At 35.3% G+C, this 14281-nt stretch overlaps 1 protein-coding gene across 1 annotated transcript in view; it reads right to left on the bottom strand.

Moving 5' to 3' along the window:
- Window positions 1-8899: 8899 nt before the first annotated feature.
- LOC149789803 (uncharacterized) overlaps window positions 8900-14281 on the bottom strand; it is a 70569-nt gene continuing 65187 nt past the window's right edge. The window contains exon 4 of the mRNA XM_089973128.1: window positions 8900-11762. Coding sequence (XP_089829254.1) covers window positions 10845-11762 — 918 coding nt within the window. The 3' untranslated portion in view covers window positions 8900-10844. The remainder of the gene's footprint in view (window positions 11763-14281) is intronic.

Here is a 14281-nt window from a genome sequence, read left to right as displayed (position 1 = left end):
TTTTTTGATAGCAGAAATAATGTCTTTGATATTTTCATGGTTCATTATCTAATATATAAATCTTTAAAATAAAAAATAGAACCCCTATCGAGTTCGTCGGGACGGCACAACACGTATTTACAACCTCATTAAACTCGCAGATTGCCATCGCATTCTACTAAGTTTAGAGGATATACAGAACACAACATATATTTACAACCCAGAACTCGTAGCTTGCCACCGCATTCTACCAAGTTCAACGGGCATACGAAACACTACCCGCTATGAGAGCCCCTAACCCGTCAAACAATGGTCTAGAGGCCCAAGAGGGTAAAGATAATCCTCATTAAACTCGTAGATTGCCACCGCATTCTACTAAATTTAGAGGACACACAGAACATATATTTACAACCCAGAACACGTAGCTTGCCACAGCATTCTACCAAGTTCAATGGGCACAAGAAATCCCATAACTCCTAGCCTGCCACCGCAGCCTAGCAAGTTCAAGGATACATATAAAGACAATACAACCCCATAACTCCTAGTCTGCCACCGCACACTAGCAAGTTTAGAGGCAAAACACAACATTAAACCTCATAACTCCTAGTCTGCCACCGCAGCCTAGCAAGTTTAGAGGCGGCCCCATAACTCCTAGTCTGCCACCACACACTAGCAAGTTTAGAGGCAAAACACAGCGTATGAGGCCAGTATATCTAGTGGAGAAACCTGGAAAAACCCATGATTGGGGGATTTTTCTTGGGTTTTCCCCTGCAGCAGATCTACTATTACACAATGAACACGGTCAAGGGGAAGTAACTCAGTCACATGAATATGCTCAACGGAGTTATCCCCCTTCAGGTAAGTAGTAATTTCTGACCAAAAAAAAATTGTTCAATGTGGTGATGATAATTATTGATACTGAAAGGTGATTCTCTGTTTATATTTTTTGAGAAAGCGGTTTTATATATATTTTCTGCTACTTTTTGTACTGAATGTGAGTGAATATCAAAATATTTCGCAGCAGCACACATCGAACGAATTATAATTACTTCGCCAGTTTCTGTGTTTGTAGCCTTGATCACCCTCTTTCCGATTGTTTTACATCTTCCAGTATTACCACGTGTATTATTCTCGCTCTGTGAGATAGCTTGTAAATTGGATAAATTATTATTTTGAGTGTTCTCGTCAATGTGATCGATCACAAGACCGTCTTTGATCATCCCATTATGACACTCGTAAATGAAACGATGACACAGATGATGTTTCTTTCCTCCCTCGCATGTGAACATTAGATAACCAACATTACTAACATTACCAACTGGTCTCTTCAACCTGCAGTGTCTGATGACACCATTAATATCTGATTCGTAATTCTTAATGACAGGATGTGGGACAAATATATTTTGCTCCATTTATACAATAATATTATTTGTTTAAATCATTGTTTGTCTGAAATCTTGATATATAATCCTGCACGGATTTTATAGCGTTTTCACCATTATTATTTTTTTTTTTGTCATAATATCTTTTAAGTTCTCTGAACCGTTTTCCACCGCACTTTCCACATAATTCTGTTTTGCCTCGCACCCCAACACCACATCTCAGACATGGTATTGGTCTTAGACTCCCCCGCCGTATGCCCTGTAAGTGCATCCATCAAAATTCACCTCTACAGGATTTATTGCATCGATTTACTGAACCGATCTTCAACCATCTGCATTGAGACATTGTATATATACTATTTTTTATTTAAATATTTGTTTTATTTATATGAACGAGTTTGAGAAATTATCCCAAACTAGGCCTGTTAAATATAAATTCAACCTCGATAGATTATCTACTAACTTACCAGTACGAGATCTGGTTGATCCGAAAAATAAAAGTTTGATCTCGAAAATTCACGACGCCAAGAAAGAATTTTACACGGATGGTGCATCTCATACATGGTCAACGTTCAAGATTATACGCAATACTGTCAAGGACGCCACAATGAATGACAAGCGAGCGGCAACTATCATTAACTACATCACTGAATACGAGGGCAATCAAAAATATTTCTTCAGAGTAAAATTTATTGTATTAACAGAAACGGGTAGTTGGATTATCCGTGACAAATATGATCCTGTCCTTGGTAATAATAAAATTGCCATATTAAGTAAAAATTCCAGACCGGGTCTATTGACGGGTATTGATAAACCGTATTATGAGCGAGCGTGTCCTGTAACAGCAGTTATTTATGGAATCTATGAGATAAATAAAAAAACCCAACGTTGATAAACTGGCACCCATGAAATTTTCAAGGTTAAATTGTGTAGCCGAACGAGTAATAGAACACTTTACGAACGCGATGCGTGGAAATGGATTAACTGATTTAAGGCGTGAAAAAATAAATTCATGGGCTGATTCAGTTAAGGATACCGGTGCTACAATAAAAGATGTTGCTGAGTTAGGAAAAATATTAAAATTTCCAATAGCAGTATCAACAATAACGGGAGAAATACTGTACGAATCGAAATATAAATCGAAAGGAGCTTCAATAAATATTATTGATCATAACGCGCATGCATGGACTAGCGCAGTAACAATATTTCCACGTGATCGAACTGTTAGATTTTACCCCCCCCCCCCCGATAATTCTGGGGCACACATGTTTGATTTTATTAACGAAATAAGTAAAAATGATCCTGTATCGGTATGGTTATTCAAAAGTGATGAGGAAGGTGAATTAATCAGTTTGTCAGACCAAATGGTGAAATATATCGAACAGAATCTCTCCATGACGAGATGAAAAATCTCGCGGAAAAGTTTTTAAAGTGCAAACACGCGGAAAATACTGACAAATTACTAACTGTTTTACCGTTCCATCTGTTGCGGCTCATTTTGCCAGAGGAAAAAATTCATGGAAACCAACACGATTTGATTTACTCGAGGACGTACGCGCAAGTTGCGTCGAATACGGACATGGCGGATTGTGGAATACCAAATATAATTACAATGATGTTATTTCGGTTGATATGGTTGCATGTTATCCAGGATGTTTTCTAGGATACGGAGATTGTTCTGTGTACTTTAAAAGATTTGGTCACCCTACAAACGAGATGACGCGAGTGGTAATTAATGGACCATTACCTGATTTTGATCTGACTAGATTTGCTTGTGTTGAATCATTCGAGTTTAATGAAAATCTTCACAAGATTTGTTATGTTTGGTTTGGCAGACATTTTTGTGAAAAACGTTGGGCGCCTATAGTTTTATTACGATATATGCTAGATTGTGCGATACTGACATCGTTGGTTGTCAGTGAGGCGATTATATCATATCATACGCAGACCGAAGTTTGGTTGCCCATGCCAGATTCTATCAGTATTGATGAAGTTATTAGCGAGTTTAAGGAAAAATGTCCTGATGTTTCCGAAGATGATATTATCAAAGAAGCTCCTAAAATTCTCGAGATTAAACTCAAAACCGCAAAAGATCTCGGTAGAAAAATTATAGGTAAATTTACTCAAGGTGGTGCATATGATCATAAAAGACATCACGCACGATTAATTCTAGATGATGCCGAGTACGATTTTATAATCGCTGATACAACAGCGAGAAATATATTTGTAAATCGAGAAAGTGTTTATTTATCCGACGGAACAAAATTGGGCACGATCGTTAGTTACATAAATGATATCTCCCCACAGTATACTCATCTAAGATCTTCCATGTTGGCTTATGTTTCTATAAATTTATTATCGATGATTAATAGATTTCCTGAGACCGCAGTCAGAGTCGCAACAGATTCGTTTTATATTTCGAGTAAATATTTAGAATCTGTTATGAAATTTATAAGTAATGATGAACGATGGAGTTCGTGGAGAATAAAAAAAGAATTATTACACAATTACACAGAATCAGCAGATGTTCCAATGAGAGATTTTTATTGCAGGTGTAATAAAATATCAGAAATGTCGAAAGCACCATCGTTGAGTGATCCAATAACTAGATATAAGACAGTATATCTCAATGGACCTGGTGGATGCGGCAAAACGACTCGAGCAATTAATGTTTTTAGAAATTCAAATATGATCGTGCTGACACCCACACATAGACTTGCACGAGAGATGAAACAACGGCAAGTACAATCGTGCACGTATCATAGTTTCTTTCGGTGGCGCGGGGATACATGGACTCCTGAACGAATGGGAGAAAAATATATACCTAAAATAATTATTTGGGACGAGATATGTACGGTGTCATTGGATACATTAAAAACGTTTCTTGATTGGTTGCTGACGAAAAATACCGCTATAATAATGTGTGGCGATCATGGTCAACCGCCGCCTTTTGTTGGACCATCTCCACATGATTGGTTAAAAAATGTCGTCGATTATTACGAAGAAATAGATGATGATCATAGAGCTCTCGATGCAAATTTAAAGGAATTTAAAAAATTAATCACATTACAATCAAACAAAATTCAGTGTGAAATAATACGTGGAGTGATCTCAGAGACCTCAATGAGTGATTTTTTAAATTTATGGAGACCCAACGATTTGATAGTAGCAAGCAGAAAAATAATCAGAGACGCTTTACAACAGCAGTTATTTCAACTACATAAAGAAAAATACTCAGAATTGCTTGTACCGTTGTGTTATAGACCATCAGATACACGAAAACAGAATACTAATGTTGATATTCCAGGACAGACTGAAAAAAAATCTCGTATTAAATGATATTGTCGCCGTTGATATCAGTGTGGTCGAAGATGCATTACGCGCTGACAAATCTTCATGGGTATTGGGATACGCTATGGCGATCCACTCGTCTCAGGGATTAACTATTTCTTATACACGAGTCTGGATTGTAGACGATCGTATCGAGTGGTCAAATTTAGTCTATTTAGCGATATCGAGGGTCAGAAAAATATCTCAATTACGTAGAATTATAATTCCTGAAATCGTTGATAATTTAACATCATCGATGATGATATAATAAGAAACAAATTAATCGGATACAAACAATCTGATAAAAAAATTAAACGCGACTTCGATCTTGATGTTGAATTTATTATTGAGTTAAAACAGCAGCAGAATAATCATTGTGCAAGTTGTAATTGTATAATGTTATGGCGGTATTCGAGTAATGATTCAAGACAATTTACCGTAGATAGAAAAGATAATAGTCGCGGTCATATACGAGAAAATGTGATGTTGACCTGTCTTGAGTGTAATCGACGTCGGGGTGCTGGCACCCTTGGCGCTGGTTAAGTGATCGCGGTGGTAGTTGTGTATCCTCGGGAATTATTTGTAGTTGTTCACGTGTAAATCCACGTTGAGGAGCAGCCGAATCTAATCTGTAGATTGCAGGTCTACCTGAGGATCTTGTCACGGTGGATATTTTGTGTGTGGTAACACTCCAAATAGGATCAGTCGCTCTCGCTTTACCACCTTCAAGTTCACCCGGTTCATATAAATATCTGACTGTAACATCACCCAATATTTTTGTTTTTCAACATCTTTTCGTTGTGTTGGTATATTTTTTTTGTAATTGCATTAATGGGTTTCATGTTGGTTGTTCGTGTAATCTCATTATTTAATGCAGCTATCACGCTTGATAATCTTGCAACCCATTCGCGAGATCTTTTATCTTGAATAAATTCCCTCGCGTATTGATATCCAAATAACCGCTCAGCGAGTGTTCGATTAAATCGCTCAACAATTGCCTGATCATGATGAATTGCAGTATGTCCTCGTCGCATTTTGGTATTATGTCGTTTCATCAGCGATGATATTGGACCAAGAAATTCCTTACCAGGATCAACCTGTAATAATTGTGGCCATCGCAGACCACCTCGTTGATAAATTCGTTCAAACGCATCAGCTACTTCAGATGATGGTTTCGTTGATTTAGGTTCTGCTTCTTTATACCTACTTGCAACATCAACTACGGTTAACGCGTACTTGTACGTTTATCTACGTACAGTATCATGTGGTAAAAACAGAATATCAGCTTGATGAACTTCATTAGGAACACTGACATCGAAATACGCGTACTGAATTCGTTTCGGTGGTGGTAGGTAAATTTGCCATATTGCTTGCTTAGATAACCACGTTTTAGCAGTAGAATGTTTAACCGCTGCTGCATCAGCAAGTTTGCCAATTGCTGCTTTGCCTCTCCAGTATCCTCTTGGTGAATAATAAATTAATTCCATTATATATTACCAGACCCTAATACGAGTTTACTTTTCATCGCAGATCTTACTAACCAATTAGCTAATTTTTCTTTGATATTTTTATTTTTTATAGAATCTAGCGCGTGAATTAATTTCACATCCGCAATATGTCTATCTTGTAGATTTTTACTTTTATAAGCTACATCATGAGCGTGACAAGCTCGATCAATAGCATTTATTGGCTCCTCGCCTGGTTTTGGTTGATCTTGATTATTGAGCCTGATATCAAGTCTGGTACCAGGACCGCAATAATTATATCCTGGTAAATGTTTTTCTCCGCTGTATTTAGCCCATGGAGTACCTGGAAACTTTGACATTAAATTAGCAATATCACCACCGCGCTTATTAGGTAAAAACGAAAATTTCTTCCTACTGCACACAGAACATTTTCCACCATACACTATTTTTTTATATTTTGTTGTAACCGTAGCTAAATCAGTAGTTGGAGTTTTAGATCTACAGCGTAAGCAATATAAACTCATGTTATAATATATATGGATATAATTGATTTCTCAGCAACAAGAAAACAAGAACCTGTTAGGCATCATCCTGCGCTACCGAATTCCATCAGAATGATTATCATAGGACCATCTGGATCAGGTAAGACGCAATTATTACTTAATCTGATAATGAGATGGTTAAAATGGGATAAATTATATTTAGTAGCACCATCCGCTGATGATCAACGATGTTATGATGTACTTAAAGATTTCAATGAAAACGCAAGATTACTGGACGAAGGTAATGATGTTATAGAGTTTATAACCGATATTGATGAAGCACCATCCGTAGATGTTTTAGACGGATTTATTAATAATTTAGTTGTATACGATGATGTGATGCTACATAAACAAACAAATCAAAGCTAGAATATTTTCTTGCGGTAGACATAAAAATACAGATGTGATCTATGTTACTCAACGATATACACAAATTCCGAAGGTGATTAGAGACAACTGCAATATTTTAGTTGTGTTTAATGGCGTAGACACACACACACTTAGAAATATTCATCAAACTTGATGTGGTGGTGATATGGATATAATTAAATTCAGAAATTTCTTCTCACAAGCGCAAGCTACTCCGCATGGATTTATAACATTAAATTTACATGATCCAAGAACAAGATATCATGTGGGTCTTGATAAAATCTTTTAACGTTTTTGATGAGCAGCAGAGAGGGCGCCTACCAACGTTGGTTGTCCAGTAAATAAACAAAAAATAAATAAACACGTAGAGTACTTTATTTTTCAGCTGCCTTTTCGAACTAAGGTTTTATTGATGGGGTTGGTTTCAACAGAAATAAAAACATCTCAAGGAAACGTTTATTTGTGAAAATCTGGACCTTTCTACGAGATGATTTTATTTTGTTTGTTTTATTTGTTTGTCGGAATTCTATGGTCTGTTCGCCCTCTCTGCTGCTACTTTTATCACATACTATTTTTGTTACACACAAACTTTTATCAGATCAATCACACTTGTACAAGTTTTTAACAGTATGAGTTTTTATGTGCCCCTTCAGATTTCCACCAAGTAAACATGTCATCACATACTTCACACTTGAATGGTTTCTCGCAAGCCTGCATTCAACAGTAGGAATATTCATCTGCAGTTTAAACTCCACTCTAAACATTTTATCACATAATGCACACTTAAAAGGCTTTTCTCCAGCATTCATCCTCGTGTACTGTTTTAAATTTCCACCGTAACCAAACATTTCATTACAAACATCACACTTGAATGGTTTCTCTCCAGTATATATCCTGATGTGCAGTTTTAGACCTAAACTCCATCTCAACATTTCATATAGCTCACAATTAAATGGGTTATCTCCAGTATGCATCCTCATGTGCACCTTCACATTTCCGCTGTAACTAAACATTTCATTACATATCTCACACTTGAATGGTTTCTCTACAGTATCCATCCTCATGTGCACAGTTTAGACTTAAACTCTCAACATTTGACCACATACATCAAACTTAAACAGGTGCTCTCTACTATGAACCTACATGTGCACCTTCACATTTCCACTGTGGCTAAATATTTGATCACATACTTCACACTTGCATGCTTTTCTCTGTATCTGGTCATTCTGTACCCAAGTTGTTTTGTATCCAAGTTGTTTTGTACCCAAACGGGACGGGAGAAGTAGTTTATCATTTTGAATATTATACCACACCTACCAAAATGTCTGTCTTGTCAATCCGGAATTGACAGTAAATCCTATATAATATTAGAATGCAATTTTTTCACTACCCAAAAGACAAATACTAATAAATAAAATAATCAGGAAATATGGAAATTTTAACCCAAATAATCTGCTTTACACAGATGAAATTAATGACACACAAATATACACTGACACAATTAACTTGCCTATACAGCCATGGAAGAAAGAAGAATAAAAAGATGGAATTTGGAATTATATAATTAACTATACCCCATAATAACCATACTCTAATCTCTGGAAAGCCTTTAAAAGGCTAGTTCAAATAGACCAGAGCTGTCTGGATAGCCAAATGGCTAGTTTAAAAACACCAGAGCTGTGTAGATAGCCAAAATAACTTGATCTGCCAATAAGTACCTCATAGTGGCAGGGTACAATGGCGGAGATGTCACACACTGACACCCAAAAGGGACTCCACTACGAACCTCTCCATTATTTACGACTAGGTGAAAACAAAACAAATAATCTGGTTTTTAACTTCAAAACATTTATTTAAAAAATTGCAGTAATCTCACACAGTACAAATATCAAATAGAAAATACATATAAGTGTGTTTACTTGAATGGTATATATATTTAAATCTCTCTAACACAAAATTCAACTATCTTAAACAGAAATATTTTATAATTATATAAATAATGGCGAACCCCGCATAGAAATGTCAAACACTGACACCTTAAAAGGTCACTATTTAAGGACTCTCCATTATATAATTTAAATTATTTAGGTTAAAAAAGTATCAAAATTTTATAAAATACATGTTTTTTTAAAATTCAAAAAGTGCTACAACAAAAATCTGGTAATCTCACACATCATTTGGAAGTTAATAAAAGGAAAATGTATAAAGTATTTATAACTCTTCATTATAAATCTACAAAATCTAAATTCAAAATTATTTTAAAATATCGAAACCAAAAGAAACAGTTTTCAGCACCAAAGATACAGAAGTTCACCGCAGGTAAAGATCTTGCCTCTGCAGGAATAACAATATTTTGGTGTACATCCACCGATCAACCATGCCCATTGATGTATCCATATACAGCCCTCTAATGAACAAAACACAATCCGAGAACTCCTTGCTAGAACCATCAACAGTTCCAAATTCACCTGATGTGCTCGTGGGCTATATTGTGATCATAACATTCCTCGTAGTAAATAACGAGGCATCGTAGACCCAATGAAGATCAGGTGCACCCCCTGGTCCAAATACTGACAACACAACTGTAACATTTGTCCCACAATCACATTAGGCTCCAAAATTCCAATGTCATTCTTGCCAACTTTTAAAACAACCATATCTGGTACTGGATCCATATGAACGGGTTGTAAAATAAAACTCAAAACCAACACTCACAAGCACCTCTCTATCATCACAATTAAATTACTTGGTTGCTGACATACCCAAGGTAGCCAAGCAAGCCTAATAAGACGCACAACAAAGCAAATGCATCTTGACTTGTCCAAAGCGAAACTGAGAATGAGCTGCAACCACTATTTTTACATAAATATACACCCCTCGTCCCAAACAATTATAATCCAGGCTACTCCAGAATTAAAATAAATTGGTGCCACATCACCATCAATGAAACTAAACACCCTATAAATGAAACTAATTGGAAATACCATGTGCTAAGGCACATTCAACTAAAACTAAAAGCAAATAATGTTTTCCATCATGTCTGCATCATGAAAGATTTCAATCCTATCAGAATGATAATGAGTATCCAACAAAATTACACTAATATGCCATGGCATATTCATAGAATCAATGCACAACATACATGCATATACAGAACACGAATGCAGACATTATTTGATTTATATATTAAGAGGAACATTAACATGTAACAATAGGAATAAATAAGGAATGACAACTCATAGAATCTGAACTAGTTAAGCTGTCCTAACACAAAAACATAGTCAGCAACAATGCAACATACTAACCACACACATGGCCATTTGACTCTGGCAGAGTCACAGAGTATTAAAATAAAATCTGATAGTGGAAAGGAAAGGAATTTATTCCATGGCCATAACTAGCCTATGGGATAATAGTACAACTCTAAATCCTAAGCAATGCTGATGGAAATCGTGCCCACTGTCAGCCCGGGCAAAGGGAAACAAGTACATCAACAAGCTCCAAGGGATTAAAAAAACTCAAAGATTAGACAGAAAAAAAAAACAAAGCAAACCTAAAAAAAATTATTATTCTACATTATTGTTTTTATCACATAAAAACTTAGATACATGGGAGGACAGGGGAAACCCACACCAATACACTCTTTTTGAAAAACAGGATGTCACTTCTAAGTTCTAACCAGCCATATGTGCTGGGAGGAAACTAGGAAGAGTCGAAAAATCATGTCCACCTTCAGATTTCCACTGAGACTTAACATTTTATCACATACCTCACACTTATGTTTTTTCTCCAGCATGAATACTCCTGTGCACCTTCAGATTTCCAATGTGACTAAACATTTTATCACATACCTCACACTTAAATGGTTTTTCTCCAGTATGAATCCTCATATGCACCTTCAGAGTTCCACTGCGACTAAACATTTTATCACATACCTCACACTTAAATGGTTTTTCTCCAGTATGTATTCTCATGTGACGTTTTAAATGTCCACTAACAGTAAACATTTTATCACACACTTCACACTTGTATGGCTTTTCTCCAGTATGAATCCTCGTGTGACGTTTTAAAGTTCCACTATCAATAAAGATTTTACCACACACAACACACTTAAATGGTTTTTCTCTAGTGTGCATCCTCATGTGCCGTTTTAAATTTCCACTCTGACTAAACATTTTATAACACATTTCACACTTAAATGGTTTTTCTCCAGTATGCCTCATTATGTGCAGTTTTAAATTTCCACTCTGTCTAAATAATTTATTACACACTTTGCATTTAAATATTTTTTCTCCAGTATGCATCCTCATGTGACGTTTTAAAGTTCCATTATCAGCAAACATTTTATCACACTTGTCACACTTAAATGGTTTTTCTCCAGTATGAATCTTCATGTGCAGTTTTAAATTTCCACTCTGACTAAACGTTTTATCACACACTTCACACTTGTATGGTTTTTCTCCAGTATGCATCCTCGAGTGACGTTTTAAAGTTCCATTATCAGCAAACATAGTATCACACACTTCACACTTAAATGGTTTTTCTCCAGTATGAATCCGCATGTGCAGTTTTAAATGCCACTGCTTAATAAACATTTTATCACACACCTCGCACTTAAATGATCTTTCCCCTGTATGCATCATGTAAAGTTTTAAATGTCCACTCCGACTTAATATTTTATCGCACAGTTCACGCTTAAATGGTGTTTATCCAGTATCTAGTACAGTAGTACTAATATTAGTACCCTTACTCGTACCTCGCGGACAGGGTACTAACATGAGCATATACGTGTTAATGGAGCAAGCCGGATGTGATTCACACCCGGCATTCTTTTAGCCTAATAATAACATTTTAAACATAGTCCTTGCATATAATCCAATAAATTGAGTAGTCCTCTTATTTAATACCGGAAGTATCGAAAATCATTGTAGAAATAGTTGTAAAATCTCGTTTATCTTTTTTAGCCGATATTTTCGTTTAGATCGTCCGCCATATTATTTCAAATAATGATTACTTCCGTTCTCAGCCTCGCTTGTTTGTGTGCCATATAAGGACATTGACGCCATATTTGGAAATGTAAACAAATCGTAGTAAAAATTTGGCGCCGTTTGGGTCAGAAATTCTGCGCATTAAAAGTAAATACGGTTTATCGGCAACTTTGAAATTCCACCAAGAAGCGATTATTCGCACTTAATTGATAATAATATAGCGTAGAATATCCAAAATATGGTCTAGCAAGCCTTACGTAGAAAAGGGGTCACGGCGAGAGTCTCGCGTTATCTGTCATGGCGGACAGGATACGGTTAGAGTAACCATGCCAATTTATTTTATCGTGTAAGGGCTTAATAAATTCAAAATAAGCCAAACTTCTTTCACAACATGATTATACTTATGTAGTTAATTTCTACACTGTTTGTTTTTCTGACTTTAGTGATGATTTTTTTTGCTCCATTACATGATATGGGATCAGTTCGTAGCCTCAACCACAACAAATCAAGTTGAGGCTACGACATCGTAGCTACTAGTACAGCAGCAAGAGAGGGACGCAGACTCGCACAAAAAATGTATGTCGTCGACCTTGCGGTGGACCTCCATCACAAAGAACCATTCTTGTAATCCGACCTATACAAAAATGACATTCACGGGGGAAAAAAAGGAAACAAATTACCACCAACCAACACAACGTTTTCACGACTTTGCTATGTGGTTGCATTGGGGGAGGGTCTTACTAAACACCCCAAGACTCTCCAAGAACACATCAATACTTTATAATAAAAAAAAAAACCTACTTTAAATTTCAACAACAATACAAACAAATAAAGAAACAAAAAGTGTGAATATTTAGCGATTGTTTTCTCTAACGGGAAAAGTAGCAGGGTCAAAGAGTTGCCAAGGGAAATAATTTCATTAAGACGAAGACTGTTCTGGTGCAGTAACGTGAATATTTATCAACATTTATACGTAAGTAGCAATACCACATGGGAGCAAGACATTTTGAACCCAAGACACTTCAACTCCAGTCAAGTGACAATTCACCTCCAATTCATGCATATTTAAAACAATACTTAGCACTAATATTAATTCACACTAATCACGCCATCATTCATTGACGTCTGCAATAAAAGATACCAACACATCTCTAAGTCGCCTAAAGAAATGTCAACAGTTAATTAAAATTAAAGTCACATTTATTAAGTTAACGAATGCACGCTAATCTGAATGAAAAGAAATTACATTTACTGCACACTGTAAATTTGCATAAAAAAATCCGATTTTTTTTAGAAACAATAATTAGCACGCTGTTAATGGTCATTTCCACTAATCACACGGTTATATCATTGATGTCTGCAATTTGAAGAAAAAAAGATAAACAGTTAATTATAATTAAAGTCACTTTTATTAAGTTAATCAATGCACACTAAATTGAATGAAAAGAAAAAGGTTTGAAACTTAAATTTGTACAAAAGGGCCGAACATTTTCGTTGCATGTTAGTTTTTATCATAAGGTGTAATAAAGGTGTTTTGCATACTAGTGTGTAAATTTTAGATTAATTTATAGTAAATATTGTTTATATCGTGACGATCGGATATATTTTGGTATAATATGAATTGAACTGTGTTAATAGTGACAATGGTGTTTTATCCTCGTGTAAAATGCCATAGGCATGTCAGGCCTCGCCAGCTTGCTTTGTCTTGTAATAGCTGACGGAAATGGCAGCATCGCATTTGCGACACAGGTTAGTGTAATGATTCATTATCTCTTTTTAAATTCTATTAGTCATCTTAAATATATATTTATCTATTTATTTATTTATTTATTTCTGAGTTGAACATACAAAGTAGCATAAATGTTGCTTGTATATTCGTACAATATATATATATATATATATATATATATATATATATATATATATATATATATATATATATATATATATATATATATATAATGATTTTATTCCTTCAAGCTTACCAGTTCAAGAATTTCTTTATTTTTAGAACATAATGTAAATAATTAAATATTGAATCAATTAATTAACAAAAAAATCTTACTCATTTCAATATTTCAGACTGACTCCAACATTGTTTGCAGTAATTGCGGGGTATTAAATGTTTGACTTTAAATACCAATATATCATGTTCTGCAGTTTCAAATTTATTTTATTTCTAAATTAATTATTACTGAGCATGAAGTTGGTAGCGAAATCTTCCA

Source organism: Sinohyriopsis cumingii, chromosome 10 (assembly GCF_028554795.1).
Source record: "Sinohyriopsis cumingii isolate HCF-2022 chromosome 10, ASM2855479v2, whole genome shotgun sequence".
In the NCBI taxonomy this organism is placed as follows: domain Eukaryota; kingdom Metazoa; phylum Mollusca; class Bivalvia; order Unionida; family Unionidae; genus Sinohyriopsis; species Sinohyriopsis cumingii.
This window is presented reverse-complemented; position numbering and strand designations above follow the sequence as displayed.